Source organism: Chiloscyllium punctatum, chromosome 9 (assembly GCF_047496795.1).
Source record: "Chiloscyllium punctatum isolate Juve2018m chromosome 9, sChiPun1.3, whole genome shotgun sequence".
Classification (NCBI taxonomy): Eukaryota; Metazoa; Chordata; class Chondrichthyes; order Orectolobiformes; family Hemiscylliidae; genus Chiloscyllium; species Chiloscyllium punctatum.
The window spans coordinates 115,609,401-115,624,655 of record NC_092747.1 but is presented as its reverse complement, the minus strand read 5'-3'; the positions used below and the strand labels follow the sequence as shown (position 1 = coordinate 115,624,655).

Genomic DNA, 15,255 nt, shown 5'->3' with positions numbered 1-15,255 from the left:
AGACCGAAGGACGATTCCAACACCACGGTACTCGTGCAGCGTTACTTTTACAGTTAGAAACATTTCCCTAGACACTGCTCCATATCATGAGACATTGATAGGACACGAGTTTGGAATACAGTAAACAAACGCGGTCGGGAAGCACGCTCCACTAAATCTGTAGACTTCCTTTGCAAGGGCTTTGCTCAGGTCGGATTTTCATCCTCGCCCCGAACAGGGGCATTTTCAGGCGGACGCCTGGCAGCGATGTTCGTCAGGCCGATGTGTGCAAAGTCCACGCATACAAATTAGGACAGGAGAGGCACGTTTGACGGATGGAACCACCCGAGAGGATAAGGGAAAACCGCGGCGCAAGGGAAGAGGAGGAAGAGGGGAGAGAGGAGGAAGAAGGGAGAGGGTAAAATGCGAAGTCACGGGGAAAGAGGAGTTGGGGGGGTGGGGTGGTGGGGGGAGGAGAAAGGGGTGAGAGAAGGAAGAGGGGCAAGAGGGGGAGCCGGGAAATAGGACAGAGGGGTAAAAGGAGAAGGGAGAGAAAGAGGGGCAAGGGGAAGAAGGGACAAGTGCAGGAAGAGGGGAAACAAGAGGGGCAATGCAGGAAGAGGGGAAGCAGAAGGAAGAGGGAATGACTAAGAGGAGGACGCAGGGAACGAGAGAAGGGAAAGAGAAGGAAGAGAACGAAGAGGATGAAAGGCTAGCGAATGAAGCACGGAGTGGGAGAAAGGGGGAAGAGGAGAAAGAGAAGGGGTAAACAGGAGGAAGAGGAGAAAACGGAGGGTGCACGGAGTGAGAGAGAGGGGAAGATGCGAAGCCACAGGGAAAGGCGGAAGGAGGGAGCAGGAGAGACGGGAAAGAACGCAATTGACGTTTGATGGCAACTTTGCAATTAAACAAATAGCAAAAAAAATCATATGCCAAAAAGAGAGCGGGGGAGGGGGGTGGGGGGGGGAAATCCCCTTGAAACTGAACCAAGACAGTTTCAAGGGTGCACGGTGTGTGTGTGTGTTTCTGGGGAAGGAGGGGAATACATTAAGTACCGGCCCGGGGTGTGGGGAAGGACTGGAGGGTGCCTTTGGTAGATGGAGGGGGAGTAGTGTGGGAATGTTAATAGGGGTGTGTGTGTGTGTATTTGTTTCATGGAATGGGGTGGGATGGGAGACGGTGTATTTCTTTGATTGGAGGGTTTGTATTAGTTTGATGAGGGGTGTATGTATCTGATGGAATAAAAGTGGCAGGGGAATATTAATGGTGTGTGTATTTGTTTGATCGAGGGAGAGTGGGTGTATTTGTTTGAAGGGGATTGTGCGTTAGGTTAATCTGGGTGCGTGTTTGATGGAAAGGGAATGGAGTGGGGAATGTTAATGGGTGTGTGTGTATTTGGTGAGAGTGAATGTTAAGGGAGATAGATGTGTATTTTTTTGATGGTGGTGTGCACATTTGTTCGATGAAGGTGTGTGTATTTATTTGATGAGGAGGGTGTATGTTTATTTGGCGTGCCTGTGTATTTGTTTTATTAGAAGGTTATATTTGTTTGGGGATGTGGGTATATATTTCTTTGATGAGGGGAGGGCATATTTGAAGGGGAGTGTGTATTTGATGGGGGTGTGTTTGATGGACGGTGTGTATTTGTTTGGTGGGGTGTGTATAATTGTTTGATGTGGGGGCGTATACGAGGGGGCGTATATGAGGGGGTGTACATTTGATTGATAAGGCGGGTGTGTATGTATTTGATGAGGGGGGCTGTGTATTTGTTGAGGGGTGGTATATAGTTGTTTGATGAGGGGGATGGGTGTATTTGTTTGATGGAGTGGTGTATTTGTTTGATAGGGGTGTGTGCATTTGTTTAATGGGGGTGTATTTGATAGGGGTGTGTACATTTGTTTGATGGAGGATGTATATTTGTTTGATGAGGGGCGTGTATTTTTTATGCATGGTGTAATTGGTAAGGGTGTGTACATTTGTTTGATGGAGGGTATATATTTGATGAGAGAGTGTATATTTGTTTGATTGGGTGGGGTATACATTTGTTTAATGGGAGGTGTATATTTGTTTGATGAGGGGTGTATAATTGATGGAGTATCCATTTGTTTGATGAGGGTGTGTATATTTGTCTGATGGGGATGTGTGTATATTTGTTTGATGGGGGTGTTATATAATTGTTTGATGGGGTCGGGTGTGTCTATTTGTTTGATGGGGTGGGGAGGTGTATGTTTGATGGCCCAGGGGTGTGTATTTGATGGGGTGGGGCTGTATATTTGATGGTGTGTGTGCGTTTGTTTCTTGGGGGGCTATGTATTTTATGAGGTGGAGGGTGTGTATATTTGATGGGGTGGGGTGTGCGCGTTTGTTTCTTGAGGGGCTATGCATTCTATGGGGTGGAGGGTGTGTATATTTGTTTAATGTGTATTTGTGTAATGGGTTGGGGGTGTCTTTCTGTTTGATGGTGTGAGGGGTGTGTATATCTGTTTGATGGGGTGGGGGTATATATCTGTTTGATGGGGTGTGGGGGTGTATATTTGTTTGATGGGGTGAGGGGTGTGTATCTGTGATGGGGAGGGGTGTGTATCTGTTTGAAAGAGTGAGGGGTGTGTATCTGTTTGGGGTGTGTGGGTGTGTATATCTGTTTGATGGGGTGAGGGTGTGTATTTGTTTGATGATGTGTGTATATTTGTTTGATGGGTTGGGAGTGTATATTTGTTTGATGGGGTGAGGGGTGTGTATTTGTTTGATGGGGTGTGGGGAGTGTATATCTGTTTGATGGGGTGTGGGGAGTGTATATCTGTTTGATGGGGTGAGGGGTGTATATCTGTTTGATGGGGTGTGGGGTGTGTGTATTTGTTTGATGGGGTTGGGGGTGTGTGTATTTGTTTGATGGGGTTGGGGGTATATTTGTTTGATGGGTGTGGGTGTGTGTGTATTTGTTTGGGGTGTGGGGTGTGTGTATTTGTTTGATGGGGTGAGGGGTGTGTATTTGTTTGATGGGGTGTGGGGAGTGTATATCTGTTTGATGGGGTGAGGGGTGTATATCTGATGGGGTATGGGGTGTGTGTATTTGTTTGATGGGGTTGGGGATATATTTGTTTGATAGGGTGTGGGGTGTGTGTTTGTTTGATGGGGTGTGGGGAGTGTATATCTGTTTGATGGGGTTGGGGGTGTATATGTTTGATAGGGGTGTGTGTATTTGTTTGATGGGGTGCAGTGGGAGAGATGTGTATATTGGCGACCAGCGGCGCGCCCCCTCCCTCACTAACTGCCAGCCTGCGGCGGTGGCGGCGCGCGGCACTGCAGCCCGGGAGCCGGAGCTCGCGCTCGCTCTGGCTGTGGCCGCGTGTCCCCGGCGCCGCCCGGGCAAGCGCGCGCGCTCTCTCCCTCCCTCCCTCTCTGTCTCCGTGCGCCTGTCTCCGGCTGAACCTCCACCCCCTTTCTCCCTGTATCCCTCCTCACATTCACTCACTCACTCACTCACTGACTGGGCTCTAAAATGGCGGGGAGACAGCCTCCAGCCGCAGCACCGTTACTGCTCGCGACGCTGCTCCTGTTACCCGGTAAGGAAACCCACACACCCCCCACGCCGCTTGGTATCTAATTAAATGTTTATTCGATATCGTTCCGTTATGTGATTTTAGTTTTATACACGCCGGCCGACTGGGGTGTTTCGTTGACTTTTTATTTCGCCGAAATCGACTCCGCCGGGAAGAAAAGTTTCTTTTACACATTTATATATAATTTTTTTGTCCGGTCTCTGAGAGGGAGGTGACAGGGGCCTTGCTCCTGCTCTTGTTTCCCACCCCCTTCCTCAACATTAACACCGAAGCGGACAGCCAAACTTTTCCTCCCTCCTTCCCTGTCCCTGCCTCTCCTGAGTTCGGTCTCCGCTCTCAATGAATTGAGATTCGCGTCGGGGTTTCTGCCAACTCCGAGCTTTTTTATTTTGGTTATTACAACAAAAAATCTGATAACTTTTGTGTGTGTGTGAGAGAATCTGAGAGTTTCCAACTTCCAACACCCCTCTCTCTCTCTCTCGGTATCGGGTTTGCTTTCAGACTCACACACGGGCTTTGACCTGTTTATTTCTCTCTCTCTCTCTCTCTCTCTGTTGTTTCGGGTTGGCCGTTGCGGTTTTGTGAGTTGAGGGGTTTATGGTTTGTGTCTGTGGTTGTGGTGGTTGGGGGTGGGGGGGGGGAATGGGGGTTCAGGTAAACCTGCCCCTGACCTGGTGACCACCTCTTGCTGTTCACCTACAACAACAACAACAACAAGGGGCAGCGGGTCGCCCCCCGCCAGACTGACTGCAGATTAAACTCTCCGGCGTTTACTTGTGTTTAAATTAAAAGGGACACGCATTGCTGGGATGTCACTGGGTTTGTTGCATTTGGAAAAAAACTGTGGTTTCTATTTCATCTGGGGCAGGCGAGTGCCTCTGCTCGACGATGCATTTCGAGAGCATGTTTGCATTTGGCAGAGCCTTGACTTTCGTGGGAGTGCACCTTCTAAAAAGCGACACCTGAAATGTTTTTTTTCCCAAATAGCTTGAAGTCAGAACTAAGGCAATCGCAGTTGAAGTACAGTACGTGCCTTGAGTTTTGCAAGGTGTTCGTAGGGTGGGCAACATATGCACAATGGAATGCAATGAATAGATTTGTACAAAGTTCAAGCATACGGTGGAAACTTCCTGCCAGGTTCTAGATAACACCTCGTACCCAGTCAGTGAATTCAGACAATTGGTGTACTGTAATGCTCAAAACATAATTGCAATTATTTTTGATATCAAGCCACTTTGTTTGACCTTTTAATTTTCAATGAAAGCACATTAGTGCTAGAGAAACTATACTTATTGCATCAAATGCAAGGCACCAATCAATTTGTTTAAAGGGAAATTTGTCACAGTTAAACGTTTTTATGTTTGCAATTAAAGTTTGTCACATGATTGGGTCATGCAAGTATTCATATGCCATTGAATCTGTGTTTAGGTGTGCTGTGAGTTTTTAAAAATTTTGCACTGCTTTATGCAATTTAGCCAAATATTTGGCACACTTATGTATGAAAAGGTGAGTGGAAAGGAATCGCTGATGCCTTTTTGCACATTTAAAACAAATTTAGCCAAGTTTTTCACATACCTAGTAGATTTACAATGGATTATGGCACACTAGAATCAAGACATGGGACCTTCATATTCTCAGCTGTTCTGCAATTCAACTCACATTAGCGGCTATAGCTGCCATAGTCCCAGAGGACTGCAGGGCTGCTGTCTCCATTAAAGAGAGCTGACTGGTGGTGAGTTTAATCTGAGCATCACCATGGCACAAGTGAGGAGCAAGATTGAGAAGGTGGGGCATTAAGGGTAACTTCAGCCTGTTGGTGTCACTGTGCATTGCAAACCATCCATCCATCCATCCAACTGAGCTAACATCACAAAAGATATATGGAACAGAAACAAGTGTCTAACTAAAAACCTGAAGGGAAGGCAGCAATAGAATTGAAAATTTAAAAGAACTCCACCTCTGTTGGTATCATTAAATTGCATTTGCATTTCATTTATCTGATACACTGTTCTGCAATCCTCTTCCTCCATACGCTGAATTTGCTTTGTTATTTTCCATATGGAAAATTGAATAAAAAAGTTCTAGAAAGGGGCAGTGTACAGTTCAGTGTGCTGGTATGTATAAACCATAGTTAAACACCTGTGTCCAAGCATTTAGTGATAGAAAAAGAAACACGCCATCCTTTCTTTCCTATTTTTGGGAACATTGTCTTAGGCTCAGAATTGCTCTTGTAGGCTTAATGCCTACGAGAATCTTTGCATATTTGTATCAGAAGAGCCTTGTAAACTGGAATGTGGTGAACTGATCTCCTGGAATGCCATACTTATGGAATATTTAAAGCCAATGTTTTCCACTTATCAGTAATGACAAGAATATTAAATTCTGCTTATACTTGTTGGATTTAGCTAGTTAATTATATATCAATTGGAAATACAGTACTATTTATTCATAAAATTTTTGAACAGATGTGAAAAATTATGCATTTGATTCACTTCTTCAAAGGTAATTATTCCAGCAAATAATTAGACAGTGTATCAGGTACTGTGCAGTCGAATGTATAGATATAAACAGGGATAAAGCTAGAATCAACATTTGATAATGCAGTATTTTCATTTGTTGTTGAGAATTGTTTGCATTTCATTCCCTCCATCAAATATTCTTGAAAGCTTCACAACCTAACAGATTTTGTGCTAACTTTACTGGCAAGCAGAAATCTTTCAGTAACTAAAGTGCAATGGGCTTAGGCAACAATATGTAATAAAGACTTGTCTGTTCAATGGTACAGTTTCAAACTTTGCTTTAAAAAGTATTGTCCTAGTTTGTGCTCACAGGACACCGGTTTGCTGTTGTTTTCCCTTTTACACCTGTTAGTGTTTTCTGGGTTGATTCCTGCTGACAGACTTTGTTGGTACAGTTGTTCTGCAAGCACAGCTGTGTGGATTGATTGCACGCAAACCTGCACAAATGTAATTTGACAGGAAAAGAAGTTTTGAAAATATTTGAACTATGCACATTCTGTAACTTTTGTAATGCAGTGGCTCTGTTGACCGTGTTTTTAATAGTTATTTTGCCTGGAAGCTTCACTTTACTGGAGATATCAGAATTTGAGATTTTGGGATCTGTTAGATTTGGTGAGTATTTACTTTTGTTTAATGGTGTTTGTATTGAAAGAAAATAATTAATGTTTCCTTGAGTAGATTTTTCTTTGTGTCAGACACTTCTCTCCCATTTAAGGATGAAATGGTTGCTGAGTTGTGACACAAGCATTCAAATAGAGAGCTGCTGCTTTGTTTCAGTTAAATATTACACAAAAATCATTTGCTAACCGAATCTCAAGATTGGGAGTAATTTAGAATTTCTTAACTAATTTGTCATTCTCATTACAAATGATAACAGGAATAAGCTGCTCTGCCTTTCCAGGCATTTTGGCCATTCAAACAGATCATGGTTTTTAAATTCCTTATGGAATTCAAAAAATGAACTTGAATCTCAATAATGAGTCCTATTTACTTCACACTGAAAAACTCACAAGGAATATCAGTAGAACCAGTAATGTACATGAAAAAGCAAAAGTCATACTTTTCATTAGCCAGGTTAAGACATTTCTTTATCTCCAAATAAAAATCATTTGCATCTGTAAGCAAAGAAGCTATATTTTTAGTTTCACTACCTCAGTGATAGCAAACTTAATTCTTGGGTCAGAACTTTGTGGATTCATGCTTCCTTCTAAGAGACTGAAGCACAGTACCCAGGTGGGTACTGTGCTTCAGTCTCTTAGAAGGAAGCATGAATCCACAAAGTTCTGGGTACTGTGCTTCATTCCAATACTGAAGGAGTGCTGTACTTTTGAAGGTGCCATGTTTTAGGTGAATCACGAATGTCCATCTGGTCTGAAATGATATGAAAGATCCCAACAGGGGAAGGAGTTCTTTTGATAAGTGATTATGACTCATTCCCTGCTATCAAAAGTAGACCGAATGTCTGGTCATTTTATCTTACTGCTGTATCTGAACTTGTGTAGACATTGTCTGAGACGTTTTCCGACATTGCAGCAATGACTACTTTTTACAAGTTCTTTTTTTATGAAGCATGTTTTTTAACATTCTAAAGTGTATAAATACAAGTTTTGTTCTTTTATTGTTGCATTCAACAATTACTGGGAGATTGAAAGAGTTGCAATCATTATGTCTTGATGTGTGCCTGTTTTCTTCTCCCCCCCGCCCCCGCCCCCCCAACTCTAATTCCTCTCATGCCAGGAACATTAAAAGGTATTTTTAAGATCCAGAATTGCTTAATTATTTCCGCATTCTGTTTTCAGCTTGATGTCCTACACTGTGACCCATTATTTTTTCTATTGAAAAATGATTTTTTCTTTTTTATCTTGATTTGTTGCAGTTTTAAGGTTATCAAAACATCTATTAACAAGCTTTGTTTTCATCTAAATTGTAAGAATCTCTTCTATTTCTGCATTATTGATTACTTTACGAACAGAAATAAATGGCATATTTTTACTTAGGTTGCACAGATAATAGAGTAGAGTATGGCTATATCTGTCTTAGAGGAGAAAGTGAGGACTGCAGGTGCTGGAGGTGGAATCCTTGTAGAGGGAGGAAGAGAGCTTCTTCAAGGAAGGCATCCTTGTAAGAGGATTCGCTGTAGGTTAAAATCTTCGAGGAGAAAGTGAGGGCTGGAGATCAGAGCTGAAAATGTGTTGCTGGAAAAGCGCAGCAGGTCAGGCAACATCCAAGGAACAGGAGAATCGACGTTTCGGGAAAACCTCCAAACTGACCCCACCACCAGGGATATATTTCCCTTCCTTCCCCTATCAGCGTTCCGAAAAGACCACTCCCTCCGTGACTCCCTCGTCAGGTCCACCCCCCACCCCACCAACCCAATCTCCACTGCCGGCACCTTCCCCTGCAACCGCAAGAAATGCAAAACTTGCGCCCACACCTTCTCTCTCTCCCCCCCCCCCCCCCCACCTTACTTCCCTCCAAGGCCCCAAGGGATCGTTCCATATCCGCCACAAATTCAGCTGCACCTTCACACACATCTATTGCATCCGCTGCACCCGATGTGGCTGCCTCTATATTGGGGAGACAGGCCACCTACTTGTGGAACGTTTCAGAGAACACCTCTGGGACACCCGGACCAACCAACCCAACCACCCCGTAGCTCAACACTTCAACTCCCCCTCCCACTCCACCAAGGACATGCAGGTCCTTGGACTCCTCCATCGCCAGACCATGGCAACACGGCGGTTAGAGGAAGAGCGCCTCATCTTCCGCCTGGAAACCCTCCAACCAGAAGGGATGAACTCAGATTTCTTCAGTTTCCTTATTTCCCCTCCCCCCACCTTGTCTCAGTCAAATCCCTTGAACTCAGCACCACCTTCCTAACCTGCAATCTTCTTCCTGACCTCTCCGCCCCCACCCCACTCCGGCCTATCACCCTCACCTTGACCTCCTTGCACCTATTGCATTTCCAACGCCCCTCCCAAGTCCTTCCTCCCTACCTTTTATCTTAGCCTGCTGGACACACTTTCCTCATTCCTGAAGAAGGACTTATGCCAGAAACGTTGATTCTCCTGCTCCTTGGATGCTGCCTGACCTGCTGCGCTTTTCCAGCAACACATTTTCAGCTCTATATCTATCTTAACCTAATAATGCAATATTTCCAGAACAGAAATATAGTGTGTTATAAAAAGACCTTGAACACTTTTAAAATGAATAAAGCTTGCGGTACTTATTTAATCTCTTTCAGTAATACAAATTTTAAAAATGCTCAGATATTCAAAAATCTGTCACTTCTTGACCTATCCCTTCCTCTTCTTCCAAACATGTCACATTTTTTTTGTGGAAAATAACTTATTGTTTGAATGCATTTAGTTAAAAAGCTTTAATTTCCATGTCGTCTTAATACACCTGAATTTTGATAAAGGATTAGAAGATTTATGGCATCCACATGATGTTTGCTATCAGCTCTGGTGTTTGTTTCTTTTCTATTACCTTCTAAGTTATGACAATGCATATTTGTCATGTATCTTTTAAAAAGTGATTTGCAAGCTTGCAATACTATAATCTTCTGTTCAGCATTTACAACACATTTGAGCTTTATTTTCATACATAGAACTTTACACTGCAGTACAAGCTCTTCAGCGCTCAATTGTGCCGACCTGCAAAGTTAATCTGCCCATCTAACCTACTGTTCCATTATTATCCATAAGTATGTCCAGCGCCCTTAACGTCGGTGAATCTACTGCTGTTCCATGCCCCGACTGAGAGAAGAAACTACTCCTGACATCTGTCCTAAATCTATCGCCCCTCAATTTAAAGCTGTGTCCCCTCATGTTAACCTTCACCATCTGAGGAAAAACACTCTCACTGTCCACCCTATCTAACCCTCTGATTATCTTATACGTTTCAATTAAGTCACCTCCCCACTTTCTTCTCTCCAACGAAAACAGCCTCCGTTCCCTCAGCCCATCCTCTAAAGACCTTCCTTCCGTACCATGCAACATCCTAGTAAATCTCCTCTGAACTCTTTCCAAAGCTTCCACATCCTTCCTATAATGCGATGACCACAACTATGCACAATACTCCAGGTGCAGTCTTATCAGTGTCTTGTACAGCTGAAGCATGACCTCGTGGCTCCGAAACTCAATCCCCCTACCAATAAATGCCAACACACTATATGCCTCCTTAACAACTCTGTCAACTGGGCTGGCAACTTTCAGGGATTTATGCAGCTGGACACTGAGATCTCTCTGCTCGTTTAGTCTGCCAAGAATTTTACCATTTGTCCAGTACTCTGCATTCGTGTTACTACTTCCAAAGTGAACTACCTCACACTTTTCTCCATTAATCTCCATTTGCCACTTCTCAGCCCAGTTCTGCATCTTATCTATGTCCCTCTATAACCCTCAACATCCTTTGGTTTGGTGATGGGGGGGGTGGGGTCATGGTCGAGGGAGCAGTAGGAAGAGGTGTCCTCGAGTTGGCGTTTGGCTTCAGCGGTGTAGAGGTCAGTGCGCCAGACTACCACTGCGCCCCCTTTATCCGCTGGCTTGATGGTGAGGTTGGAGTTGGAGCAGAGGGATTGGAGGGCTGTGCGTTGAGGGTGAGGGGTTGGAGTGGGGGAGGGGGGACGACAGGTTGAGGCGGTTAATGTCCCGGCGGCAGTTGGAAATGAAGAGGTCGAGGGAAGGTAATAGGCCAGCGTGGGGTGTCCAGGTGGATGCAGTGTGTTGGAGGTGGGCGAAGGGGTCCTCGGAAGGTGGGCGGGAGTCCTGATTGTGAAAGTAAGCTCGGAGGCGGAGGCGACGGAAGAATTGTTCGATGTCACGTCGTGTATTAAATTCATTGATGCGTGGACAGAGGGGGGTGAAGGTGAGTCCTTTGTTGAGGACCCTGGCATATGTGAGACAACAGACCAATCGTGAGTCTTTCTCATTCCCACAAAAGCCTCCTATCTGTTCCCCTGACTATGGAGTCCCCAGTGACTAAAGCTTTGCTCCTTTTCTCCCTTCCCCTCTGAGTGACAGGGACTGACTCTGCACCAGAGACCTGTGCTCCATTGTTTACCCTGGTAAGTTGTTTGCCCACCCCCTCCCCCAACTATCCAAAGCAGTATACTTGTTCAGGGGAACCATCACAGGAGATTCCTGCACTGCCTGCTGTTCCCTTTCCTACCCCTGACTACCTTCTTCATCTACCTCCTTCACGTGGCTGCGGAGTAACTATCTCCCTGTAACTCCTCTCAGTAACCCCCTCCGACTCCTGAATGATGCAAAGTTCATCCAGCCCCAGCTCCCTAACACGGTTCTCGAGGACTTGGAGTTGGGTGCACTTCCCACAAATGAAGCCAGCAGATTCACTAGAGGTGATCCTTACCTTCCACATACTGCAGGAGGAACATTTAACTGCCCTAACCTCCATTCCTGCTATTCAAAATTTCCAAATAGACTGCAGGGAAAAAAAACAAATGAAACACCGAAGAAACCACTTACCTTACCAACTGACGCACAGATGTTTTTTTTGGTTAGAGGAAGAAGGTGGGTGGGAAATACTATCTAAGAGTAGTGTTTCGGGTAAAGCAACTGCCCAAGTATGTGACCACTCTGACTACATCCAGGAACAGAAGAAAAACTGGAGCTAAAAGAAATTTAAAGCCTATGCTCTCATATCCTGACAGGCTCTGCTGCTCCCTGGAGACCTTGTGACCTCTCCAACTGCATCCAGGAACTCATAATATCTTTTTTAAGTGTCTTTAGAAATTTAATGTCATTTATCAATTATTTTGTGTAACCTCCTTAAAGTGCTAAAATTGTCATTTTAATCCATTGTTACAGTTCTAAGGATAGACACTGAACTAATGCACTTACAGTTCAACAGCAAAACTCAAAAAGTTAAAGTAATACATATCCACAGGACAATTTAAAGCGATTAAACTCATTAGATTTGCATAACTGTAACTTGCGTCAAGCTAGGTTTAAAACTTGAGAAAATCATTAAGAAAAGCCCCATGTTTGCAAATTGCATAAGCAGATTATTCCTCTTATGAAAGTTTTTTGTTTTTGACCAGGAGTGTGTGTTAGTTTGATCCTGACACTTCATTTCCCATGTCAAATGTCAATAGAAAGTATAACTAACTGGCATCCCAAATAATTCTCCAATAAGAAATTCCCTATGAGAATCATAGTCTCTATCTGCACTATAAGAATTCTATTTGGCCCATTGATTCCGAAGAGCATCCCACCTGGACCCCCCCCCCCAACTATAGCTAATCCACCTAGCTTGCACATGCTTGGACCCTTGGGGCACTTTTTAGCACACTCAATAACCCATCTCGCACATCTTTGGACTACAGGTAGAAACTGGAACACCCAGTGGAAATCTACATGGGCCAGAGTGGAATGTGCAAACACCACGTAGTTACCCAAACCTGGAATTGAACTAGATCTCTGGCGCTGTGGGGCAGCGGTGCTAGCCATTGTGCCACCATACTGCTTCATTGAGGGATACCAGAGGGAAAAGCGCGTAAAGGGATATAAATAAACAGGAGTATGAAATGTATAAACTTATGGTATTGGGAAACTAAGAGCTAATGTACGTGGCAAAGACAGGACTGATGCTTGAAGTGCACCCTACAAACAGCATAAGATCTCAGCAGCAGTTTTATTTATACATGTGTACAGATGAATGAGGATAGTAGCTGGCCAGGAGAATATTGGAATGGTTGGATTAGGAATTGAAAGCAATGGTGAGCATTTCAACAACTGATGGGATGAGGCAAGGGAAAAGGTGAATAATGTTATGGAGGTGGAAGTTTTCAGGTCTTTGCAGGACAAACTATGGAATCATTGTTAAGTCAGTAATTTGTTAGCCCTTCTACCATTTACGAGGACACTTGAGTAAGCACAAACCTTTATTATGCTGCATACAGAAGACGCTTGATTTGTATCCGCAAAAGGAAATCCATTTATACGGAGCAAAATAGTATTGGTTTGGATTTCACTGGAAATCATTTCTCTACATATATAAGAAATAGGCCCAAGAGATCAGATGACATCTTTAACTCTTCAGAGGTCAATTTTACATCACCAGTCACCCTTTATTTATGAATGCATAGGATTACAATAACATTGAAAGGCAATGAGTCAGGTATTCAACATATCAGTATTCCTGACAGTAATCCTTTTTATCAGCCGGCCTTCCCGAAGAGACTCTTAACCTGGTCAAAATCAGGGAACTGATCTTCTATGAGGGCCAGTTGACTGACCTTGTTAGGATCACTCCATCCTTCCTCCCCTGAGTCCATGGACACAGCAGTCTAATTCATTTGAGAACCACCTTGGGCGTTTTGACACTGGGCCAGGTTCTGCCAACTTGGAATCCAACATGGGAGGCGTGTAATAAACTACAGCGGGCCTCTTGCACATGGAAGATCTCAGTAGACTTTCACTCCCTTTCTCTGGAGGCAGAAGCATTGAAACAGCTCCTTCCAGCATGTCCATCTATGATTCAGAAGACTCAGCAATGTTTGATGGAGAGGTCCCTGAAGTATTTCTGAAGACTCTGAGGGGTATTGCAAGATTTGCTACTGCAAACTCTGCAAATTTGCAACTTTCAAATGATCCATGTGCTTATTCGGGACAGCCATACCTTCCTGAACTTTATAAGTCACTGGTTCTGATTATGTGTTGATCATGCCTGTGAACCATGTGGGGCCATTTCCATGATTCTTGGACCAAATGTTGTCTTCTGAATCAGATTGTCTGTCTGTGTCTCCTGCTTGGCAGACTGTTGGGCTTGACATTCCTGATTCTGTTTCAGCACTCCCAGTCAAGGGAGCATTAGACTTGGCCTGATGCTGACTCCTCTCCCAATTAGCAACTCTGCCAGAGCTGTCTTTGTAGTTGTATGTGGGGGGTGGTCCTATAATCCACCAAGAACTGTGACAGTGTTTTATCTAGTGACACTGTAGACCTTCAAAGTTTGGACTGCTCTTTCTGCTAGGCCATTGGATGATGGATGATATAGAGCTGCCCTAACATCTTAAATTGTATTCAACTTTAAGAAATAGTGTCATACAGCATTGAAACAGGTCCTTCGATTCTATCAGTCCATGCCAACCATAATCCCAAACTAAACTAGTCCCACCTGCCTACGTTTGGCCCATATCCCTTCAAACCTTTCTTATTCATATACTTGTCCAAATGTACTTGTATTTTAAACAGTGTAACTGTGTCCTCATCCACTACTTCTTCTGGAAGTTCATTCCAAACACACAACTACTCTTGTGTTTCTTTTATTAAAACAAAAATTTGCCCCTCATGTCCTCTTTTAAATTTTTCCCCTTTCACCTTAAAAACTTTTTTCAGTAAAAAGTAATTAAAGTGCCTGCTGTTAAATGATGGTTGTTTATATATGGCCAAAACCTTCAGCACTCTGTGGTGTTGCAAAAGATACGTGCAACTTTTCTATTGTCACTCCAGTGTTTGAAAAATGAATTCTCTGCACACCCAACCACTTTGCGTGGGCACTTGCAGTGTCTAAAAGCTTTGAACCCATGAAAGGACCTGCATAGTTGACATGCAACTGAGTCCATTCCCACCCTTCCTGGCAACCAGATATAATTCCTTTCTACCATCTTCATCTTGGCAACCCCTGGTGGAGTTCAGCCAATGTTTGCGACCTTTGCTCGGTGCAATCATTCCTTCCCATAACAATATGCCATCCTCCACCGCGAGCTGCGCTCTTGAGTCCAAGAAGGTTTTAATTCAAATTGTGATGGCTCTTTTGCGGGCACTGCCTTATTCTTGGTTCATTCGTTGGTCCCCAGATCTTCCCGGAAAATGTCTGGGTATTTAATTAGGACTTCACTCACACAGATTTCTTTTAATTGAAAAATGTTGAGCCAATTTAGGAGAATCTTTCGCAGCTGATTTCATCCATCAGTCTCGGGCCTGAGCCTTCGAGCACAGTTGTTGGTAAACTTCTCTTAAGGGACTGGAACAGAAGTTGTATCCTTTAATCTGCAAATTTTCCCAGTATCGGTTCTCAGCCTATACTGGGAATGCACACAGAGTTTCATTAAGAACTGGTTCTGCAATCAATGATATGGCCAGGTTAGTATCGACTTTCATCTAACCGGATTGCCGTTTAACCAGATTTGGATGTTGATAAACAATTTAATTGTTTTGAACCCACTGCTG

At 43.9% G+C, this 15,255-nt stretch overlaps 1 protein-coding gene across 1 annotated transcript in view; it reads left to right on the top strand.

Moving 5' to 3' along the window:
* The first annotated feature begins 3,296 nt into the window (after window positions 1–3,296).
* Window positions 3,297–15,255, top strand: part of LOC140481634 (nectin-3-like) — a 141,113-nt gene continuing 129,154 nt past the window's right edge. The window contains exon 1 of the mRNA XM_072578144.1: window positions 3,297–3,542. Coding sequence (XP_072434245.1) covers window positions 3,479–3,542 — 64 coding nt within the window. The 5' untranslated portion in view covers window positions 3,297–3,478. The remainder of the gene's footprint in view (window positions 3,543–15,255) is intronic.